Source organism: Panthera pardus, unplaced genomic scaffold, assembly GCF_024362965.1.
Source record: "Panthera pardus isolate Hobbes unplaced genomic scaffold, ASM2436296v1 HiC_scaffold_8, whole genome shotgun sequence".
NCBI lineage: Eukaryota > Metazoa > Chordata > Mammalia > Carnivora > Felidae > Panthera > Panthera pardus.
Genome location: NW_026527013.1, coordinates 18961671 through 18985799, shown reverse-complemented (window position 1 = coordinate 18985799; position 24129 = coordinate 18961671). Strand labels below are relative to the sequence as shown.

The 24129-nt window shown below is 48.8% G+C and overlaps 1 protein-coding gene and 1 pseudogene across 1 annotated transcript; one reads left to right on the top strand and one right to left on the bottom strand.

Moving 5' to 3' along the window:
- The first annotated feature begins 42 nt into the window (after window positions 1–42).
- On the top strand, window positions 43–23348 carry TRAIP (TRAF interacting protein). The gene is made up of 15 exons (XM_019416857.2): window positions 43–1521; window positions 8046–8103; window positions 8623–8706; window positions 11033–11072; window positions 11664–11791; window positions 13014–13108; window positions 13600–13713; window positions 14698–14785; window positions 15408–15497; window positions 15895–15983; window positions 19858–20013; window positions 21869–21917; window positions 22196–22345; window positions 22462–22512; window positions 22723–23348. Exons 1-15 carry the CDS (start codon window positions 1226–1228, stop codon window positions 22840–22842), a joined length of 1608 nt encoding a protein of 535 aa, XP_019272402.1. The 5' UTR covers window positions 43–1225; the 3' UTR covers window positions 22843–23348.
- LOC128775535 (small nuclear ribonucleoprotein G-like) lies at window positions 3086–3318 on the bottom strand (annotated as a pseudogene).
- Window positions 23349–24129: the final 781 nt, after the last annotated feature.

The window sequence follows — 24129 nt, the reverse complement described above, 5'->3', positions numbered from 1 at the left end:
AGGCTGGGAGCAGGTTCACAGGTATTGGTCTGTGCTCAGTGCCATGAGGATTGCTTGGGCTGAGAGTGCAGATCATCCTTTACCACTGTGTGTTCCTTGATTGTGGCGGGTCCTCCGGACTCTAGAAATCCTTATGGATGGGGAGTCCTTTCCTGGGCTTGTGCCAAAGAATAACCTCTGGGCTGCTGTTCTAACAAGTCCTGTTGAACAAGAGCCCTTGTCTTGACTTAGGCATACAACTGGAGGCCACCATGGGGCAACCACCGTAGGTAGAGACCTTGCCCATGGCCGAAGTGGGCTTCCCAGAGTTGGGGAGAGGGTGCAGGGTGGGCATTGCACAAAGGTTCTATGCTGCCCTTTGTGTTGATTCCTCCTCCCTGTGAACAACACCTATGCTTTCCACATAGGCTCAAAGAACTTCACTCTGGGTCTACTTCAGGTGGAAAAATAAGCTTTATATCATGGGGCTTTACAGAAGGTTTCTTCTGGGGAGAGGGTATTAACACTGCTAAAAAAGAGTTAAGCATGAGAACTCATAGGAAGAATTGTTCCAGCCCTGACTTGCCTAGGTGAATTCACCAGGGATGCTGCTCTTACTCAGGGAGGACTCCAAAGATAACTTCTCTGATGTGGAAATCAGAAAAAGGGTTTGTTAGTCACTGTTCTGTGAAGCATCTGGGCTTCTAAAATTCCAACCCTAGTACAGTTCAGAGGCATGCTGATCCTCTTGGGAGCTAAGAGCTAAAGTCAGGGTACAGGCCTTGCCACCTCCAAACTGAGGGATCATCATGACTTGCTTGAATAAAGCCAAGAGTGAGCTTAGGGTGTCCTGAGTGGTTAGACCTGTGTCGATCTTTCTAAGATCACTCAGAGCTGAGGGCTGAGAGGGCGGGAACTACATGCTTCCGGTGTACGGCTGAGCACTGCCCAGAACCCAGGGGACTGCTCTCCATCGTCCCATTCCCCTACAGCTTCGGTCTTCTCCACACTCCCGAAATGCAGAGAAGGCTGCCCTGAGAGAATAGCGCCGTGCCCGGCGCTCCTGGCACCAGATCTGGCTTAGGAGCATAATGCCGTGTCTTCCTCCAGAAAGGGGAACGGCTGGCGGCGTGGCTGCTGCCGCTACCTGCCAAATCCTTACGGGAACCACTAGATAGTTACCGCTGACAGACCCAGGTTCGCGCTCAGCCCCAGGATTCTCTACGGCCGTTAAGCCCTGCCCCCTATGGTTCGTCCAATCGGGACCCAGCCTCCAGGCTCCGCCTCTACGTTGCTGCCACCACTTCCGGTCCACTCCCGGAAGTCCCGCAGTGGAGCCAAATTTGAAGCCTGCGGAGAGGCGGGGACGGGGGTGGGGGCGCGGTCGCAAAGCTGGACCCGTCGAGGTTTCCTTGGCTGCCTGACCCCCTTAGGACCAATCATCATGCCTATCCGTGCGCTGTGCACCATCTGCTCCGACTTCTTCGACCACTCCCGAGATGTGGCCGCCATCCACTGCGGCCATACCTTCCACCTACAGTGGTGAGTGACTGCTGTGTCGGGGCTGGGCGCTCGGCCTAGTATGGCTACAGTACTGTGGGGTGTCGGGTCTCTGGGCGGAGCCCAAACAGGTGATTAAGACGGAACTAGATGGAGCCCCAAGGTAGATTCCCCACCTGGGCAGAGGCAGGTCAGGGCAGGCTTCCCAGAGGAGGTAACAACTGAGCTGAGTCCAGGGTAACAGAGTTGGCTCAGTGCGGATAGAGTAGAGGATTTCTTGGTCAGCTTGCAAGGTGATGTGACCTCAAAACTATTAGTCTGGTCGGGGGTGAATTTTTGCTGTTTTTTTATTAAAAAAAAAAAAAAAGATTAAAAAATTTTTTATATATTTATTTTGAGAGAGAGAAAGCAAGCAGGAGAGGGGTAGTAGAGAGAGAATCCCAAGCCGACTATACGCTGTCAGCACAGAGCTGGGTGCTGGGCTTTATCTCCTGAACCGTGAGGTCATGACCTGAGCGGAAATCAAGAGTGGGACACTTCACTGACTGAGTAACCTAGGTGCCCAACTTTTGCCGAATTAATGAGCCCTTTTATTTGTTTGAGATAACCTGGTAGGCCTCTGGCTATCCGATTTGTTATGGTTTGCTTGATGGTTTGGGATGATTCTATCCAGAGTCATCTCCTTGGTCAGACACCCCAGAGTATTCATTGATGCCAGGTAACCCAAGTTAACATGGAAGGGCAAGGAGGTGCTCCCTGGTCAAGTCCTGCTGTCCCTATAGGACCGTTCTGTTGAATGTACAGCTGGTGAGGAAAGATTCCCCCAGCAGCTGTGAACTGGCTGATTCAGAACTCCTATTTAAAAATTGAAATATAATTGACATACTATATTATATTAGTTTCGGGTGTACAACATTTGGATCCAATAGTGTATACATTACTTGATGCTTACCACGATAATCGTAGTAACCATATTTCACCATACAACAGTTATTACTGAGCATATTTCCTATGTTGTACTTTTCCATGACTTATTTATCTTATGACTGGAAATTTGTACCTCTTAATTCCCTTTATTTCACCCATCCCCCCGCCCACCTTACCTCTGGCAACCACCAGTTTGTTCCTTGTATTTAAGAGTCTGGTTTTTTGTTTGTTTTGTTTTTTAGATTCCACATAAAAGTGAAATCTCTGACTTATTTCATTTAGCATAATACCCTCTAGGTCCATCCATGTTGTCACCGATGGCAAGATCTCATTCTTTTCTATGGCTGAGTAACATTCCAGTGTGTGCGCCTGTGCACGTGTGTGTGCATGCGCACGTGTGCACAGGTATGCTACGCCTTCTTTGTGTATCTATCAGTGGACACTTGGGTTGCTTCCATACCTTGGCTATTGTAAAACCTTCTTTTTTTTTTATTGTGTTAAATTATACATCACATAAGATTTGCCATGTCAACTGTTTTTGACTATCGCAAAAGTGTATTTAACAAAGAATTTCAATATGAAAATGTACATGACCCAGTTTTTCTATTATAGTAAAATGGACCCTTTGGAGAGGGGACAAGTGGAAGCAGTTGATTTCTCTGGTGAACACAGCCTTTGTTTATACTCGTTCCAAGACTTCTAATATGATTATACTGTTCCCTCCTATTACCACCATTCCAGTATTGTTCTGTTGCCTGCTAGTTATCATCTGCACACATTTATCTATCACAAGATTCTTATAGGGATCAAATCCCTGCAGCATTCCTTGGACATATCTGCCACCATTTAATTTCAATGATAACTTCTTGTCCATAATTCTTTTTTTAATTTGGGAGGGTGAGCTTTGCTCATGATGTTTAATTGGTAAGCTCAAAGATGCCTTCCATTTTAACCATTTTTAAGCGTACAGTTCACTGATATTAAATACATTCACAATGCTGTGTAACCATTACCACTTTCTATTTCCAGAACTTTCCCATCATTCCAAACAGAAACACTGTACCAATTAAACAACAATTCTCCATTCCCTGCTCCCCACAGCTCCTGGAAACTTCTATTTCACCCTTTGTCTCTTTTTTTTTTTTTTTAGTTTATTTATTTATTTAGGGATAGAGAGAGCAAGTGGGGGAGGGCAGAGAGAGAGAGAGAGAGAGAGAGCAAGCGAGCAAGAATCCCAAGCAGCCTCTATACTGTCAGCACAGAGCCCCATGTGGGGCTCCATCTTATGAACCATGAGATCATGACCTGAATTGATATCAGGTCAGAAGCTTAACCAACTGAGCCACCCAAGTGCCCCTTTACACTGTTTCCTTGAATTTTCCTATTCTAGGTACCTCATATAAGTGGAATCATACAATATTTGTTCTTTTGAGTTTTGGTTACTTCACCAAGCATAATGTCTTTAAGGTTAATCCATGTTGTAGCAGGCATCAGAATTTCATTCCTTTTATGACCAAATAATATTCAATTGTATGGAAATACCACATTTTGTTTTTCTCCTCATCTGTTAATGGACCTTGGGTTGTTTACATGTTTTGGCTAGTATGAGTAACGCTACCATGAATTAGTGTAGAAGTATCTGTTCGAGTCCCTGCTTTCGTTTATTTTGGGCTAAACCCAGAGGTGGAATGGCTGGATCAAATGGTAATTCTGTGTTTAATTTTTTGAGAAACTGCTTTACTGTTTTCCACATCAACTGCACCATTTTACATTCCCACCAACAATGCACAAGGGCCCTATTTCTCCACATCCTGGTCAACTCTTGTTATTTTCTGTTTTTGTTTTGTTTTTCATAATAGTTATCCTAATGGGTGTGTTTTTTGTTTGTTTGTTTTTGTTTTGTTTTGTTTAGTGTGTGTGTTTACAGCTATCTCTTCCCTCTTAGTATGCTTTCACTGTATTCTATAAATTTTGGTATGTTGTTTTCATTTTCATTCATCTCAAGGTATTTTCTGATTTCCCTGTGGTTTCTTCTTTGACCCATTGGTTGTCTAATAGTGTGTTGTTTAACTTCCACATATTTTGTGAATTTTCCATTTTTTTTCCTGTTACTTATTTTCAGTTTTGTTCCATTGTGATCAGAAAAGATACTTTGTGTAATTTCAACCTTTTAAAATTTATTAATACTTGTTTTATGACCCAACATATGGTCTATCCTGGAGAAATATTTCATGTGCACTTGAGAAAAATGTGTATTCTGCTATTATTGGGTGGAGTATTTGTCTGTTGGATCTAGTCGGTTTATAGTGTTGTCTAAGTCCTCTATTTCCTTATTGATTATCTGATTGTCCTACCCATTAGTAAAGGTGTGGGGTATTGACCTCCCCAAGTTTTATTGTAGAACTGTCTATTGTTCTCTTTAATTCTGTCCAGTTTTCTTTCTTATATTTTTGGTCTTTGTTGTTAGGTTCATATATGTTTATTATTTATTTATTTATTTATTTTTGAAAGAGAGAGAGAGACAGAGAGAATGAATATGGGAGCAGGGGAGAAGGGCAGAGGCAGGGGGAAAGAGAGATCATTTATTTTGAGAGAAGGGAGGGCAGAGAGAGTGGGAGAGAGAGAATCCCAAGCAGGCTCTGCACTGCCAGTACCGAGACCAACACGGGGCTCTGTCTCACGAACCGTGATATCATGACTGGAGCTGCAATCAAGAGTTGGAGGCTTAACGAGCTGAGCCACCCAGGTGCCCCTTTTAATTAATTAATTTATTTTTGTTTTTGTTTTTTGTAACTTAAAAAAAATTGTTTTTAATGTTTATTCATTTTTGAGACAGAGGGAGACAGAGCGCAAGTCGGGAAGGGGCAGAGAGAGAGGGAGACGCAGAATCTGAAACAGGCTCCAGGCTCTGAGCTGTGAGCACAGAGCTCAATTTGGGGCTCGAACCCACAAAGCGTGAGATCGTGACCTGTGTAACTTTTTTTGATATAAAGTCTATTTTGCCTTACAGTAACATAGCCACTTCAGCTCTCTTTTTGTTACCATTTTTACTTATCCTGCTTGGGATTCATTATATTTCTTTAATTTATGGAATGGTTTCTTCAATTTTGGAAAGTTGTCAGCCATTATTATTATCTTCATGTATTGCCTCTATCCTATTATCTCTTTTCTTTTCATATTAGTTTCTTATTTCTGTTATAACAAATTACTACTAACTTAGTGGTCTAAAACAGCACAAATTTATTATGTTGTAGTTCCAGGGGTCAGAAGTTCAAAAATGGGTTTACTGGGTTATAGTCATTGTGGGAATATACCTTTCTTGGCTTATAGCCCTGTTCTCCCCATCTTCAAAGCCAGCAGGGTTACATCTTCAAATCTCTCTGTATGACTCTGACACTTAACTTAAGGACTCTTGTGATTACATGGGGGCACACCTGGATAATCTCCCCATCTCAAGATCCTTAATCACATCTGCAAAATTACTCTTGTCATGTGTGGTAACATATTCACAGGTTTGAGAAATTAGGACATAGACTTCTTGGGGAAAAGGCATAATTCTACCTAATACTTTCTTTTTGAAGCTCCTTATCATATGTATGCTAGATCTTCTCACAGTATCTTCTATATCTTTTATAATCTCTTATATATTTTTCTATCTTGAGGCTCCATGCTCAACATGGAGCTTGAACTCATGACCCTGGGATCAAGAGTTGCACACTCTACCGACTGAACCAGCTTGGCACCCCCATTTTTCCATCTTTTTAATTCTCAATGTTTTCTCTAACCTATCTTTTTGTTTTACTAATTCTTCAACTATGCCTAAACTGCCATTAAACTGATCCATTTAATTATTGATTTTGGCCACTTTTTTGTTTTAGAATTTCTTTGGTTCTTATTAAATTCTGCCATGTCACCTTTTATTTTGTAGTTCTCTACTGATATTTTCTTTGTTTCCCACTGATAGATTGATTGATTGATTGATTGATTTTTAATTTATTTATTTATTCTTGGGACAGAGAGAGAGAGCATGTATAAATGGGAGAGGGGCAGAAAGAGAGGAGGAGAGGGAGAATCCCAAACAGGCTCCACACTGTCAGCGAAGAGCCCAATGTGGGGCTCAAACCCATGAACTGTGAGATCATGACCTGAGCTGAAATCAATAGTCAGGCACTTAACCAACTAAGCCAGGTGCCCTGTTTTTTTCTTTTTTTAATTTTCTTAATGTTTATTTATTTTTGAGAGACAGAGAGAGAGCAAGCAGGGGAGGGGCAGAGAGAGAGGGAAACACAGAATCTGAAGCAGGCTCCAGGCTCTGAGCTGTAAGCACAGAGCCTAACGTGGGGCTCAAACTCACGAACCGTGAGATCATGCCCTGAGCCAAAGTTGGATGCTTAACTGATCAAGCCACCAAGGCACCCCCTTTTTTTCCTTTTTTAAAGTAAACTCTACCCCCAACATGGGGCTCTAACTCACAACCCTAAGATCAAGAATCACATGCTCTACTGACTGAGCCAGACAGGTACCCCTCTAATGATATTTTCAGTTTTGATTTTTATTTCTTTAGTATAATGTGTTATGTTGTATATGACAATTCCCATATCTGAAGTCTTGCTGGATATGTTCTGGTTTGCACTTGTAATGCTCTTTTCCTTGTATGACTTTACTTTGAGAAAACTAAAGCATTTACTTTATGTAAATGGAGTCATATGCAGTATACCTTTTTTGTATCTGGTTTGTCTTCCTCAATGTTGTGTATATGTGATTCATCTGTAATATTGTTCTTAGTTGTAGACTCATTCTTTCTCGTTGCCGTATAGTATTCCATTGTGCATGGCTAGCTTTGATTATATCTTGTACATAGCATATGAATTTTTTTTTTTTAAGAGAGAGTGAATGAGCAGGGGAGAGGGGCAGAGAGAGAGAATCTTAAGCGGGCTCCACATTCAGCATGGAACCTGACGTGAGGCTCGATCCCATGACCCTGGGATCATGACCTGAGCCAAAGTCAAGAGTCAGATGCTCAACCAACTGAGCCACCCAGACACCCCTATGAAAAATTATTTATAGAAAAACTTTGAGGCCTGGGATGATGGTATCCCAGAAACAGAAAGACCTCTGTTTCTCCCTGTTCCCTGGTGGGAGAGTCTACTAGTAGGAGACTAATTAAAGTTTAAGGCTTGAGGTTTTGTTGGACCACTCAGATAGATGATGCAAAGCTGGACAGTATTTTACTTTTACCACTACTTGCATTTACTTCTAGTTTACCCTTACTCTGAAAGTGTAGCCCTTGGGAATTCTAGCTTAAAGTGGGTGTGTTATTAGAATCCCTATCTCTGAGGGATCCTGTGCTTTGACTGCTGCTCTTTAGTCCAAGCCTAGAATGTTGACAAAAGAGCAGCTGAGGGGTAAGGAGGGCCACACCAACAGGGCCAAAAAAAAAGGATTCGTCCCAGAGTGCTTGTCCCAGTCAGGCCTTATGGGATGTGCTGTACCCCCTGTGGTAACCGCCCTCCTATGTGGGCAGGCTCTGGGTCAAGAAAGAACAAGTCAGACCCTGCTATGGTTGGGGTGGCTACCTGCTCTATGTGTCTCTACCCAAGCAAAGGCTCACCAGTCTGCTTTTCTGCTTCTCATTCCAGCCTAATTCAGTGGTTTGAGACAGCACCAAGTCGGACCTGCCCACAGTGCCGAATCCAGGTGAGGGTGGTGGGGTGAAAACACTTCAGCTGAAGATATCTTTTACTTGCCAGGAAGCAGAAATAAGGAAAGATCTCTGAAACTGAGCAATATCTTTGCCCTTTTTGGACCTTCATGGTTTGAGGCTGATCAAACCTTACTTGTGCTTTTGAGTGGCTCAGGAGGCCTGCTTATGCCTATGAGTAGCTAGCAGGTGGACTTATTGCCTGGGCTAGTCTTCACCTAGGTAAATCTGGCCTCCTTCTCTACCTTTCCCCATTTCCTCAAAGCACTTAGAGCTGGGGTATCTTTTGAGTAGTTACCACATGGGTTTGTGGTGACATGACTTTAGTAACCACCAAAGTGGTGGCGCCAGCTTAGGGAAACTATAGGGTTACAGAGTTCATCTGATTCCAAGGGAAGTGTTGTGAAAAGTTGGGCCTGAGAATAGGCCTGGCTGCACGTTAGGTTGCATGTATATCCCTGTCCTTGCACGTGACCCAGCTATATACTCACACTCTATCTTGTCCTTCCATCCAGGTTGGCAAAAGAACCATTATCAATAAGCTCTTCTTTGACCTTGCCCAAGAGGAGGAGAGTGTCTTAGATGCAGAATTCTTAAAGGTATCTGGGATTTATGTCATTCTACTGAACTCCAAGCCCCTTGAGAATTTACTTTCTGCTCGCACCCAGGGTGGGTACCTAGAGTGTCACGATGGAGTCTGGAGGGAGATTTTGTAGAGGTTTCAAGGCAGAGGGGAGGAGAGCAGAGGAGAAGTGATGATAAGACCCAGTCATTAGAGAAATACACTGTTAGGGAAGAAGGAAGCCTGTTTTCTTTAAAAAAAAAAAAAAAGTATTTTTTTTAACGTTTATTCATTTTTGCGAGACAGAGAGTGAGTGGAGAAGGGCAGAGAGTGGAGACACAGCATCTGAAGCAAGATCTAGGCTCTGAGCTGTCAGCACAGAGCCTGACGCAGGGCTTGAACTCACAAACTGTGAGATCATGACCTGAGCCGAAGTCAGACACTTAACCAATTGAGCCACCCAGGCGCCCCTGAAGGAAGGGAGCCTCTTGACTGTGAACCTTCCCTTTGGGATTTTAGAGTAATTCCCAACAAAGGCCAAAATATCTGTCCTGAGTTTCTCTCACCTTGCAGAGGTTCTACAGCCATCCTTCCCAGCCCACTTTGCTGCTTGGACAGATTAGAAAACTCTTCTAGTCCACACAGAGAAGATGTGTGGACCCACTATTCACAAACATGGCTGTGCCTCAAAACTGTGAGAAAGCTTTGTGTATATCCAGGTGACTGAGTCTTTCCCAGATCAGGAATAGAGGGCAGAACCCCTGGAATCAGGATGTGAGCCAGGGTAGAAACCCACACTGCTGGGGAGAATGGGTGGATTCCCTCCTACACGTATTCCCCCAAGTCCAAGATTTAGCTTTCTTTGTGTACCAGAGGGCTAGATTAGTAGAAATCTCTCAAGAAAGTGGGATTGGGGTTCACAATGAACCTGGACTCTGAGGGTTAACTTGCTGGGCATCTGTCAGTCCTGGGTTCATTTGGCTTTGGCCCCGGGGGTGGGGGGGGGGGTGGGGGGGGGTGGGGGGTGTGTGGATACCGTGATGTCCTTGGAACCTTACTGCTTCAAGAAGGTAGAGCTTTGTGCTTAAAGCCAACATGTTCATTGTCATGGTAACTGCTCCTGGTTTTAAGCCGCATCCTCCCTGCGATAAAGACAACAAAGGCAGCTTCGTTTCTTTCTGGCTTTCAAAGCCAGATCTAGGAGAGGGAGAGGCAATGTCTTGAGTAGTTTGGAGCATGGGCTTGGAAGGTACCCTGCCAGGTATAAAAAAAAAAAAAAAAAAAAAAAAAGCCAGGGGACTTGGGGGAGCTTTGGGTTGGTGTCTGTCCTCTGCAGCCCGTGCATGCCCTTCTCTACCCACCACTTGCACTCTAGGATGTTCTTCCCACAGTGACCAGTCCAGCTACCAAAAGCTTTTGCCCCAGAGTCCTGGGTGGGGATTTTGACACTAGGGGGCTTATCCACCCACTGGGGCTGGGCTTTAGTATTGGTCACATGTAAAATTCTGAGTCTTGTATTGACCCGGGAAAGGTGATCTGGAGGAAGATTTGCCTGGATTCCATCCAGCTACCATCCTGAACCCTTGGCCAAGCCTTTCAGTTCTGCAGAGCCTGGTTTTCCTGCTTATGCAGTAGGTACTTCTCTTGCCTATGGGGGTGTTGAGTGCTTTAAATTCCTGAATGGAGTCTGGGCTCAGTTCTGCCCCAGCCTCTCAGTGGTTCTACGGTAGTGGCTGTGTAACTTATGCACAGGCTTTGAGAGGTTCATTTGACCCTCAGAATAGTCTGGTTAGAGCCTAGCACATGTGAGGTTTCATCCAGAGATACAAAGTTGTCCCAGCTCACCTACCTTATTAGGGTTGGGAGATTCATGGTATACAGAGCCAGCTTAGAGCTTGAAGAGAAGTAGATTGTGAAGCAAGGGTGGAGGGAAGGAGTGATGACCCAAGGTCCCTGGGCATCCCAACTCTGTGTCCCTGGTGAGTGCAGCTAAAGCCTGGAGAGGGGAAGGGCCAGGCCAACACAGGACCAAGGAAATGATGGAATCCTTTGCTGTGAGACTGATCACACAGGTCCAACTTCACTTCTCTTGCCCCTCTTCTGCCTCTCTCCCTGTCCCAGGGTCTTCTACCCGAGATTATTTTTCTCCACCTCACCTACTTTTCAGAAAAGTACAGAGATAAAGCAAGATATATCTCTACACTGTTGGCTTAGCTTGGCTGTGACATACAGCAGGGTCTGTGCCTCCCTGGACCTACAGACCTCATTGTCCCTTCCTGGATCTCCCTGCATGCCTTTTGGGGTGCTGTGTGGAAGCCAGCTATGATGCCTTTCTATTGCTTATTGTGGCTATTGCCTTACAGAATGAACTGGATAATATCAGAGCCCAGCTTTCCCAGAAAGGTGAGTTAGTAGGAGATAGGTGGCCCTGGGAAGTCCCTGACCCAGGTCCTGAAGGGAGAGATCCTTGGGAGGAAGGCCTCCAGTCTTCTGGTGAAGCTAGGGGCTCTCCCTGCTTTGTATTTCCAAGAGTTTTGCCAGGTCTTGTGATTGGCAGGAAAGGAAAGGAAAAGGAGGTGCCTAAAGCTGTCCACCTAGATTAGGTGAGCTTCTTCTTTTTGTCTGAGGCTTCCTGCCCAGGACCCAGGCCGGGAGGGAGCTACCTAATGGGACAGAGTATTTGTAGGAGAGGGTTTGGCTGGAAACCTGATTGAGTTCTGAGATGATGAATTAACTCTACCCATGGGAGTGGGGAGCAGTGAAATCTTTACTCAAGTAGTTCCAAGCAGCAGAAAGAGGGTCTCATCCCCTGAATGAAGAAACTCTGGCTCAGCTTCCCTGGTTTGGTGCATGCCAGAGAGAGAAGCGGGCCACCCAATTGCTGACCTGAGACTTTTCCTTACTTGGCTCTGGGGTGGGGGGCTGGAAACTAAGGTCTAAGGTTCTTATGCTGATGGGTGAATGGGCCTTCCCCTCCCCCACCCCCCACTCCAGAGAAGGAGAAAAGGGATAGCCAGGTCATCATCGACACTCTGCGGGACACCTTGGAAGAGCGCAACGCCACTGTGGAATCTCTGCAGAAGGCTTTAGACAAGGCCGAAATGCTATGCTCCACCCTCAAGGTTGGTCCCCAGGTTCTGTGGGCACAAGTTGGTTGGGAGATATAGCCTGGTCCTGAGCTCACCACTCTGGGCTTATCTTCTGGTTCTGCCTTTGTCATTACCTTCATTTATACAGTTGTAAAATGGAGGCAAATCCCTTTTCCCCCAGGCCTCCCATATTGTGCCCATCCAGCCTATAAACAAAGAGCCATATTGGCTACACTTTTGGATTTTGTACTAGGTAGTTCGGACAGGTGAGGACTTCCCAGGGCTCCTTGGAGGGGCTGCTCACCCAAGACCTAGGTGAGGCTGGACCTTGTTTCCAAAAGTGGTTTGTACTCCACTGATGAAGCCAGACCAAAGAACCTTCCATTAGCACTCTAGTCCTTGGCTGGGTTGCTCTCTGGAGCCAGATCAAACAGCATCCCAGGGAGGAGCAGGGGCCCTTTGAAGTCGGCTGTGCTGAGCTGACCAGGCAGATCAAAGCCTGCAGAGCAAGCAGCTCTAGACCCAGATGAATTTTGTATCAGCCTGGGTTGGTGAGCCTCTTGCTCTCTAAGGGGCATGAGGTGATTGATCTGAACCCACAATTGATATGCTGGCCTCGTAGGAAGGAGCAGTCCTTGCTGGATGCCATTTGTAAGGGAAAGGGAGCCATCTTTGTGAACAGATAGGGCCCCAGGTGTTCGTTGTCTCTGTTCCTGCTTGGTGGCTGGGCTGGATCACATGGCCTGGCCAGTGGGAGGGAAGGAGTGAATCAGTACCTAGCTGCACAGCAGGAGTCTTTGATGGCATTCCCAGGTCAGAGATGGAGTGGTTTGTGCTGAGGACAGCCTGGCCAGCTGCCTCTGTCTCGGCTCTTCTATCCTGGTAACTGTCCGTGGGTCTAGATGGTGGATAGCGAGGCCTGGATCTGTTTCTTCACCTTCCTATACGACATGCACCATAAGCCCTTAAGTCACAGGACCTTGGCAGCCCACAATGGGCCTGTAGATGGTGGCAGTGGGCTGTGCCTGTGATAATATATCTCAGGAGGAAGCAAGCAGAGAGGTAAGGAAACAGTTGGCCTAAGGCCTCATAGCAGAAAAAGCACAAACAGAGGGGCCCAGGCGCCTTCCTCCCTGGGGGCTGGGGACACATGGTTATCAGCATTTTGAAAAGGAGACAGTTCTCCTGATGACTTTAGCCATCGTCCCTGGGATTGTCCAAGCAACAGGTATGTATGGATGTGTGTGCTCTTCAGAAGCAGATGAAGTACTTGGAGCAGCAGCAGGATGAAACCAAACAAGCACAGGAGGAGGCCCGCCGGCTCAGGACCAAGATGAAGACCATGGAGAGGTGAGCTTGGAGCTAGGGACTGCCCTCTGCCCTTGCTCCTGTGGCTCCCAGGTGGCACAACTCTCAGGACTACAGGGGGATTGGGTCACCTCTGTGGTTCAAATCTCTCCATAGGTCACATGGGGCTCAGGCCAGCTGGGTATGGGCACAGGTCTCCTTGCTTGACCTCTGCTTCCCATGGGGGCCCTTGCCTCACTCCTCCCTGTTCTGTTGCCTGTGGCCTGACAACCTGGCAGGTTTTTTGCTCCAAAAACATTTCTCTACGGATTCCTGACCTTGAGGAGCTGTCAGCACCCATTCTTCCCCAGCAGCATCCCTACAGCTGTGTTCAGCTCTGCTGTGGGGCCTTTCTTTGGATAGACCCGCCTGCTAGAGCATGCTGGCAGCTCAGCCTGTTACCATAGCAACAGCAGCAAAGGGAAGCAGAGCTGTACTGGGTACCTACCCATCAACCTCCAGATTTTAAATGCCGTGGGCTGGGTGTTTTTCAGGATTGAGCTCCTACTCCAGAGCCAGCGGCCCGAGGTGGAGGAGATGATCCGAGACATGGGTGTGGGACAGTCAGCGGTGGAGCAGCTGGCTGTGTACTGCGTGTCCCTCAAGAAGTGTGTACTCTGCCCCTCTGACCCAGCCCAGGAGCTAAGCCACGGCACCCAATCTGTCTGCTCTCCATCTCTTGCAAAGCAGAGCAGGCAGAGTTAAGGGGCAAGCTCAGGAGCTATGCTGCCTCAGTTTGCACCTTGACCCCACCTCTCACAATGTGGCCAGGAGCCAGTCTCTTAGCCTCTGACCCACAGCTTCCTGAATGGAGATAGTAATAATTTGCCTCATAGGGCTATTGAAAGAATGAGTGTGAATTATAAGTGTTATTTCTTTTTATTTATTTATTTTCTTAACGTTTATTTATTTTTGAGACAGAGAGAGACAGAGCATGAATGGGGGAGGGTCAGAGAGAGAGGGGGACACAGAATCCGAAACAGGCTCCAGGCTCTGAGCGGTCAGCACAGAGCCCGACGCGGGGCTCGAACCCACGGACCGCGAGATCATGACCTGAGCCGAAGTCGGACGCCTAACCAACTGAGCCACCCAGGCGCCCCTATAAGTGTTATTTCTAAGAGGGTCGGCACCACTCTCTGAGCTATATAAACCCCATCATGATAAATGGAGCCTATTTCCCATCAGCATTTGCTGACTCTGCCTGATTTGCATCAGAAATTTGGCTCAGATTCTCCACTATCATGGAGGTGAGACTGGGGGAAAGGGACAACTTGGCTGACAGGCATGGGATCCCAGATATCTCCTGTGAGACCCAGATGAGGTAGGGAGCCTCTTTGTGAGACCTTAACGAGGGCAGGGCTTGCTGTGCATCCTCTCAAATCACCGGTGCCTGAACGACAGGCAGGGGATAGAGACTCCCCAGCTCTCCTTGCAGGACCCCCCAAAACATTACCCTGTTGCGCTCAGGTGTCAGAGTAGGAATGAGAACCGGCCTAGGGGACAGCCTGGGCTTTGTGTTTGCTTGGTGCTGTGGCTCATTCTGACCAGCAGCATGTCCTATTCTGACATCTCTTTTCCTGGCCCCCTTGTAGAGAGTATGAGAATCTAAAAGAGGCACGGAAGGCCTCAGGGGAGCTGGCTGACAAACTGAAGAAGGACTTATTTTCTTCCAAAAGCAAGGTAACAGTGGGGAACAGAAGATGAGGGGAGAGGTGGCTGTCCTTTTGTCATGCTCGTTCCTGTCTCCTGAGCAAAGCCATGGGGCTGGATGGCACAATGGACTCCATGGGGCTATTGGGTGACTCACAGAGACTGGTTACTGGCCTTACTGGGCTCTGGCTCTGGCTCTGTGGCTGGCCCACCAAGGCTGGCAGCTCACACAGGGCTCTCCCCCAGTATGCGCACGGTTACACTCCCCTCTATTCTTCCTGGTTCCTAGGCACCTCTTAGCTGGCTGGAGAGCACAGATCCCTAAGGTGCCAGTGTCCGAGGCCTATTTTTGTACCAGGCCCAAAGTAGGAGGAACCTACTTGGAACCTGGTTCAGTCAGCACAGCTGTTTTATTTCTGGGCCCCGTGCATCCATGGACTATTGGGCATAGAACGAAGCCCTTGTTCCTGGGGCAGCTCCAGATGGACATTGATGGATTAAAGCCCTGCCCCACAAGGCCAGGGTCTCTCCTTGTGTCCTCAGACTCTTCTGGACCCTGGGCTCCTACGAGCGTGCACTAGGTAGCAGCAGGTGGAGGCAGAGCACAGGGCCACCTGTTGGCTTGTCCTTTACTCTCTACACTTTCTTACAGTTGCAGACAGTCTACTCTGAACTAGACCAGACAAGGTTGGAGCTGAGGTCAGCGCAGAAGGACTTACAGAGTGCTGACAAGGAAATCACGGTAAGTGACATCCCTGGCCAGACGGGAATGAGGAGTATTTTGTGTGTGCTCCAAGAGCCTGGGAACCTGTGCCCCAGTCAGTGGCAGTGGTTGTGGGTTCCCTTTATCTTCCTGGGTCAGAGTGGGTCAGGATATGCACTTTGACCCTGATTTGGAGCCTGGGCCTTCTCAGTAGGGGACAGACAGCACCTGTCCTGTACCTATGTCCCCAGGGTCACCAGAGGGGAGGCTTCCCCAGAGAGGGGTTCTGAGGCTGGGTATTCCTGGCCTCTTGAGCCTGATGTTGGGGTTCAGATCTTGGTCTGTTCCCAGGATGCATGTTGCTCATGTCCTTGGCAGTCTCTCCAGTCTTGCTGCCTCAGCCTCCCTTTCACACTCTTCTCTTTCCTTTCCCAAGAGCCTGAAAAAAAAGCTAACGATGCTGCAGGAAACCCTGAACCTGCCACCAGTGGACAGTGAGACTGTCAACCGCCTGGTTTTAGAGAGGTTTGTTGACCTTCTGGGGTGGTCATAAGCTGGAAGAACTCTTTGGTAAGGGTCTTCACTACTCCTGGCTTTGGTCGGGTGGGTGGTCCATGTGGGCCTGTAGGCTGTGGGCCTCCTGCCCTGGGACACAGCCAAGATTTGGTGGGAAAACAGCTTTGAGGCAAGTTCTGGGGTCTAACGAGAGGCCAGGGTAGGCCATAGGGGACCTAGGGATGGGCAGGGAAGGGGAAGGGGAAGGAGCATGGACTGTCTTCAGGAATCCTGTTTATGGAATGCTTACTGAATGCATCTGTCCACCCCAGATTCTGAAACAAACACGAAACCAATCACCAAAATAATTCCCCTATGGTCTCAGGAATGTGTGCATTAAAGCTTCCAGCAGAGGGAGCCAAGAGGCAGGGGGATGGGTGTCCCTGCCAGGACTGGCTGCCCATTCCTCTCTGGGTGTTTCACAGAAGCCAACTAGGTGAGAGCATCAGGGAAGTCCTACCTAGTTGCCCAGCTGATGGCCCAGACAGAAAGCATGTAACCCAGCGACCCAGCCTTGTATTTGAGCCACTTTTCAATGTCCTTTGGAAAATCATTATGCTCCTTCCCCATATCTGATGAGTTGCTGGAGTCTGCCCATTTAACCTCCGGGGTACTTCCTGATCTTACCCCTTACCACCACCCCCACGTAAGGATTGTGACCCATCTTCCTGCTCCTCTTGTCTGCCCAGCTTATCAGCCCCTGGGTATCACATCATTCCTCCCCCACCAAACACTCCCAGACCTTCTTGCACTATGCCAACGCACTCTTACAGCCAGCCTGGGAGCTATAGTAGATCTTTGGCTTCAGCCAAATAATACTGTCAAACCAAGCAGAATATCCCTTGCTTTCCCATTTCTGGGCCTTTCTGTATGTCAGCTCCTGTCCACACTGATGGGTCAGTTGCCCTGCAGAGCCTTCCCTAGCCTCCTCAGCAGGAGTAAGCTCATCCTCCTCTGCACAGGTAGTATTTATTTAGATGTTGTGTCAGGTGCCATGGGCCACAGAGGTGCTCTAGAGTCTTGCCAGAGCCTGGACCACTCAATACATACACACCCAGCTATGAGTAGACTGGGAGCCACATCTTAATCTGTGTCCCTCACCACCAGCCTCCTTACATGCACCATGTTTTCCCTACACCGTAGCATCTGCACGGAGGAGTGAGTGCCAACAAGCCAGCTTCTCATTCTCATTGGACCTTTAGTTCTTCAACCTTTGCTTTCTTTCTTACCTCAGACCTTCCATGTCTCTTTATGGAGCCAGAGCTGCCTGCCCACCCCAGCTTGGGTTGGACTGAGAAATGGCTGTGGGGATGTGATGGGCACATGACTGACTGTGAAGTCCAGTGTGTGGCTGATTTTGATGAACTAGCCTGTGTGTCTGGTCCTTCCTCTGCACTCCACCCTCAGAGCCCATTGGCCATGCCAGCTTGGACCCCCAGGTAGCACAAGGGCCCTGTCAGAAGCTTGACAGTTAGGGAGCTGATAGTCTCAAAGACCATCTCATGTGTTCAAACATTTAGAATTTAAGCTTTCTCAGCAGGAAGTAAAAATTCTTTTGCTGCTCAAGGCTATCTATCAAGGCTGCTATCTACAAGCTCCACGGTGCTCCCTACACTTCCCATTTGATGGTCCTCAGGGTGTTTCCACATGCTTGTCCTCTGTATCCAGCATCCACAGTGAGGCACGCCTCCAGGCTCCCAGAGGCTTTGCATACTTGCTTTTGCTTACTTTCTTTACCACTCCAGGCTGGAGTGAGGCCTAAACTTCTATAACAGGTTCTTACTGAGTGCATGCTGCATGTCTGGCCCTCTCGGTTCTCTTGGAGCTTGTGTTCTGGTGGGATAGGCAAGCTGGGGGCTTAGATGGCTAAGCCCCAAACCCCCCTGACCACATACTACGACTGGCCAAATCCCATGACAAGAAAAATGGCGCTTGTGCCATTTGTATCTAGAAGCTTCAGTGAGGGGTGAGCCCTGGCTCAGGGATGAGGCACACAGGAGCCACCAGGGCATGCAGCTCGGGCTGGCAGGGGGTTGTAGCATGGCTGCGGAGAGCAGGGTGTGATGAGGTTTATTGACCCTCTGGGGTGGTAGATAGTGGCAGAGGACTTGCTGGGGTTGGTAGATATTGGCAGAATAACAGATACTACAAAAACGTTGTCATGAGTGCTCCTGGCTGCTGCTTTATGCTGTGGATCCCAGTGGGGGAAGCAAAACAACCGGCATGGCGTTGGTTTGAGGTGCATTTGTGCAACCTTTGTTTTCACTTGCAGGCAAGAGAGGGTAGAGCATTCAGGGACCTGGCCAGGGAAAGGAAGAGAGAGTCTAATCTTCCCACATTGCTTACCCATCCAAATCAGTGTAGGTAATTCCCTTTTCTCCAATCTGCATGCCCCATTGGGCTCCTGGCCAGTGACTAATACCCTCACAGTGCATCTCCTTGTCCTTGAGCGATGGGCGTAGGGCTTTGGGCAGCCCTGAAAAGGTTCCTTCCTAAGGGAAGGAAATAGGGATGTTCTTGGGGCTGTCCTGCCATTCCCCAGAGTTTTCTGACCACAGAAACGCCACCAGGCCTGGATGGGCTAGAAAAATCCTATTGGCTGCAATTTTCTTTTTTTCTTTCTCTCTCTTTTTTATTTTATTTTTTTTTAATTTGTTTTCATGTTTATTTATTTTTGAGAGAGACAGAGACAGAACGTGAGTGGGTTAGGGGCAGAGAAAGAGGGAGACACAGAATCTGAAGCAGGCTCCAGGCTCCAAGCCTTTAACACAGAGCCCTTTGGGGGCTCGAACTCACAGAGCTGTGAGATCATGACCTGAGCCGAAGTCAGACGCTCAACGAACTGAGCCATCCAGGCGCCCCTCTCTCTCTCTTTTTTTAAAGTTTATTTATTTATAGAGCAAGCGCAGGAGGGGCAGAGAGAGAGAACGGGAGAGACAGAATCCCACGTAGGTTCCACACTGTCAGCACAGAGCCTGATGTTGGGTTCGAACTCATGAACTGTGAGACCATGACCTGAGCCAACACCACGAGTCACTTAACACTTAACTGACTGAGCCACCCAGGTGTCCCAGAGTTCTATATTACTTTTTATTATTTTATTACTATTATTTTTTTTTTTTAGAGAGAGTGCACAAGTTGGGGAGAGCAGCAGAGGGAGGGAGGGAGGGAGGGAGAGAGAGAGAGAGAGAGAGAGAGAGAGAGAGAGAGAGACTGACTCTTAAGCAGGCTGCACGCTCAGCACAGAGCCTGACACGGGACTCGATCCCATACCCTAGGATCATGACTTGAGCCAAAATCAAGAGTTGGATGTTCAACAAACTGAACCACACAGGTACCCCTCATATTACTTTATAAATGCAACATATGAGCATTTCCCCATGTTACTTAGTTTACTTTCCAGAAACACTACTATAATATCTGTATCATAGTCAAGCTATGAAAGTGCCAGCTCCCTAGAAGAGTCATTTTGACCATTTCCAATATTGGGCTATGTGCCATCTACATCAATCTGTGGTCACATCTCTGGCCCCTTGCACTGCATTCTGAGAGATGAGGTTGTTTGGTCAAAAGGCAGTAACCTTTTGTTTGTACACTTGGGTTTTGTGTGTGGTTTTGCTTGCTTCCTTCCATGTCTTGAAGACTTTCACTGGTCCCACTATGGTGTGAAGCACTAAGCCAAGTGGTTTTTTTTCTGTAGAGATTCAGGCTTCCTTGCAAGGTGGCCCTGGGCCATGTGTGGGCTCCAGACCCCTGGAACCAAGCCATCTCTGATGCTGCAGGGACTGTTGTCCTTCTGAACTGCCGCGGTGGTCCAGAGTAACCAGGCCATCTCTGCTTATAGCCCAGCCCCTTTGGAAATGCTGAACCTGAAGCTTCGCCGACCAGCCTTCGGTGATGATATTGACCTCAATGCCACCTTTGATGTGGACACCCCTCCAGCCCAGCCTGCCAGCATCCAGCAGGGCCGTGCCAAGAAGCTCTGCCAAGAGATAGCACAGTAAGTGGTAGTGCCTGGCCATGTCCACAGCCTGGAGGCAGGATGACCAAGAGGTCTCTGTAGGCCCTGCCATAGTTGCTCTGAGTGGCTGACAGGGCAGTGAGGGTCACCTGGGGTTGACTATTACTTTGGTTCTAGCCACCTCTTCTTCCCTTTCCTGAGTACTCACTGTGGGCAAAGCCCTTCTCGCTTCTTTCAGTCATCACTATCACCCTTCAAGCAAAGGTGTTGGGATGTGAGTTGGAGAGAACACAGGGGTCCCAGTAGGGGCAGGTCTAGGTTGATGGTGTTGGGGTATATGTGTACTCCCCATATCTTGAATGCCTGCCCACCAGAGTCCTGAGCCAGGGACTCTGAAGTTCTTCTTCCATTGTGTGCCTCTTGGGCTCATGCTTGAGGACCATCTCAGATCATGGTGCCCAGGGCCCCATCATCTAAAGGGGTAGCCCACAGGGGCAGGCTTGAGAAGCTGTGGGGAGCTGTAGTGGGATGGGCAGGACCTGCACAAGGGACCCAGTGGGACTGGGAATGGGGAGGTTGTCTCCTTGGCCACACAGGGCGAGTATAGTTCATCAGGAAGACAAGAACTACTCCCCTACGTACGTGTAGGTATATGCTACTCAGGTGAGGGGGTCAAGGGCTGAGCGGTTTCTTCCTAATCAAAACCTTTGGACATGAGAGAAAGAAATTGAGGTGTTAAGCAGTGAAAATGGAAGAGGCCCAGGGAGAGAGCAAAAGGGAGAGCCAGCTGAGCTCTTCACCTCTCCCCACCCTCAGGGGTGGAGGTACCTGTGCTGTACAGGGCCAGGCCTGGTAGCAGTGGGAAGCAAGCCTTGGGCATGTGGCCTGTAGTCACAGGGCCTGTTAGTGCCTGCTGCACACCCTGGCTTCTTCATGTTGTCTTTTCTCTAGCTGTAAAGGGTGAAAGTGGACACCTGGGGCCTGCAGACTGCCAGGCCTTTTAGAGACATTTTTATCATCTTGAGGGCCTGCAGTGAGTGTGAGGGAGTCCAGGATGCTTCCCCCTTGGATCAGCCTCCCCAGAGCCAAACTTGCAGCAAGTGGAGAATCTTCCCATGGCTTTCATGTAGCCTCACCACAGGCTATAGGGACAGGAATGAAGGGATCCAGAGTTGACAAGACTGACCCTGCCCTTGTCCTCATGGCTATGAGAAACCACAGGGTCAGCCTTTAGGTCACCCTCCTGCTACCCGCCCTGGGAAAATATCAGGAGAGGGTATTCAGCTGTTAGTGTCCCCGGGGATTGGGTGGAAACACTGTGTCTAGCTCTGGAGCTATGAGTGAAGGGCCGGGGCTTGGGGCCATAATTCATTATGCCCCAGACTGTGCCTGCACAGATTACCTAAGAAGATGGCCTAGCCCTGTGTTGTGAGAGTACTTGATAGACTATCTACTGAGGGTATTGTGGAGATGGTAGCCCCTCTCTGGGCAGACAAGGCTAAGTCTGAGATCACGAGGTGCCCTCTGCCTATATCAGGACATGACTGGCTTTCCCCCTGTGGTTGGTGAATCAGCTGGGCCTCCAGCCACACATAGAACCCAGGACATAGGCACTTGAGGCCTTGGGGAGGATTGGAATTGGCTTGGCCCCGAGTGGAAGCCACAAAATTGAAAAATGGTCCAACTTCCCATTCCTCCTCCACTCTGGCAGCTGTGACTGACAGCTGTTCACAGACCTGCACTTGGGGTGGGGCTCACTGAGGTGCCTTGCCCAGCACAGCCATTACAGCAGCAATGCCACATGGTGGTTCCCCAAGGGCCATGTGCTGAGCCTGGCTCGCCAGGCCCTGTATCTTGCTCACCTGCCTCTTGTCTTGGTGTCTTGCTCTCACAGCTCTCCTGTTCAGGACATCCCCAAGAAGATGCCCAATGACCCCAAGCAGGTAAGGTTTCCCTGAAGAAGTCAGGCAGTCACCATCCAACCCTTGCCAGAACTGAGTGTAAAGCGGGACTTCTGAAAGGGCAGGGTGTTGCCAGAGGCCTCTGACTCCTGGCCTGGGGCTAAGACACTATGGAGCCACCCTGGGAACTCTATTCATTATCCTATCTGCCTCCTGGTGAAGCATCAGAGATCCTGGTCCTGCTCCACCACCCCTACCCGCCCCCTCCTTTGCTGCCATCTCTCTCGTCAAGTCTGCCTTTGGGAACTCCCCCACCCCAGGAGTCCCAGCTCTCGCTGGGCGGCCAGCGCTGTATGGGAGAGCCAGATGAGGAGCTGGCTAGTGCCTTTCCTGTCTTCATCCGGAATGCTGTCCTAGGCCAGAAACAGCCCAAGAGGGCCAAAGCAGAGCCCCGTCGCAGCACAGATGCCGTGAGTATGGCTTCCCACAAGTGGCAAATGCCAGCCCTCTCGGGGGGGAGGGGGACAGTGGGGGCCAGCTTCCTAGCTTCTTAACCTGGCCCACTCACTTCTTCCTTCCGTTTTAGGTAAGGACTGGCTTCGATGGTCTTGGAGGTCGGACAAAATTCATCCAACCTGTATCCTTGTTCTGTAGCACTGGGCTGAGCTGAGCTACCCACACCATCCCTCAACTGTACCCTCAGACCCTAGCCTGGCAGTGGCTGCAGCCTCAGGTGTGCAGAGCCTGACCTCGCTCAGTATAGCAGAGCTTCCCCCCTCCAAGTCTGAGCCTTTGCTGCCCTGCATTCAGTCTCTTCTTTAGGCCTCTTCCTTGACATCTTCTTCAGACTGACACAACTATGATCCGCCCATTGCCTGTTAAGCCCAAGCCCAAGGCTAAGCAGAGAGTCAAGGCAAGGACAGTGCTCCCTCCCTCCCAGGCCAAACTGGACACCTTCTTGTGGTAGTGAGAACAGTGAGTCTGATCAGTGGCCAGATATATGCCTCCAACTTATAGGCCAGGACTGGCTCAGCAGGAGGTTTTGGGGGCACGGCCCCTCCTCCGGGACCAGCCCTGAGGGCAAGGGTAGACGAAAAGATGGGGATGAGGGTGAGGCCCAGGAACTGTGCTTTTCCTGAACTTGTCCTGCCCACCCCCACCATACTGGGTCTACCGTACTGGGCCTACATGTGGTTACCGATGTGAGACCAGCAGGACCTGCTGTCTGTTAAAGGCTCTTGTTTATAGCCAGATGTAGCCGGGCTGCTTCTGGTTCTCCAGGTCTTTTGTTGACTGTATGGACCAAAGTGCTTGAGGCTTCTCAGGCAATTTCAGCCTGCCCCATGCTTCTGCCAGCTTCTGACTTGCTGCTAGGCATGGCCGGAGCCAAGCAGGGTGGGGAGCGAGGGGATGGTGGTGGGAGAGGATAGGGGGGAAGATTTCTATGTAAAATAAAAAAGACAGAATACTTTCTTCCTGGCTCTGGGAGTGTAAATTTGCACCAACACTTTAGAAAACCATTTCGCATAAGTTTGTAAAGTGGGACCTTCACCTCGGCTCACACTGAGAAATCCTATCCTTAGGCATGTGTCCCCTCATAGGACACAGGGAGACTCCAGCAGGAATGCTATCACTGCAGTTTTGTTCACAGCCTCTAGCCTAGGCACAGCCCAAATGCCATAGGCAGGAAAGCAAATGGGTAAACAGGTATAGCCATACAGGGGACTCACAGCAAGCAAGACAAATAATCAGCGACCTTTGGGTCTTAACTTCAAGAGCACTTTCTCCTAGAAGACTTCCTTTCTTGACCTCTAGCTTGGGTGAGGCCTCCTAAACTTCCCTCTCTGACTACTGCATGGGAGTTCATCTGCCTCTGCAGGGCCCACCATGGGCCTGGCACAGAGAATGAGGGTGAGTGCCCTCATGCTTCAGGCTGAGCATGCCCAGCTGCCCCCGGGACATCTGGAGGAGTGAGCCTCACAGGGAGGAAGTAATGCTCTTGGTTATGGGATCTGGACCCCTTTGCTGCTGCCTTGAACCAAGGAGGTTTGGTGAGGGGAAGTGCAGCACCAAGTTAAGGGTGCAGCCAGCGGCTGACCAATAGCGCTCCTTATCAGCTGAGTGATCTTAGGCAAATTACTCAGCCTTTCTGTGTCCAACTTCTTTAAAGTAGGGACAATAGCACTAAACTCCCAGTTGTGGGAACCTAATGAGTCAGCGTTACAGGTTAGGAACTTATGACCCCTGAGGGAAA

Coding starts and splice junctions, on each gene's coding strand:
- TRAIP (XM_019416857.2), top strand. CDS start 1,226: ATGGTTCGTCCAATCGGGACCCAGCCTCCAGGCTCCGCCTCTACGTTG. Junction 1,522..8,045: donor CATACCTTCCACCTACAGTG/GTGAGTGACTGC, acceptor TTCTCATTCCAG/CCTAATTCAGTGGTTTGAGA. Junction 11,792..13,013: donor TGCTATGCTCCACCCTCAAG/GTTGGTCCCCAG, acceptor TGTGCTCTTCAG/AAGCAGATGAAGTACTTGGA.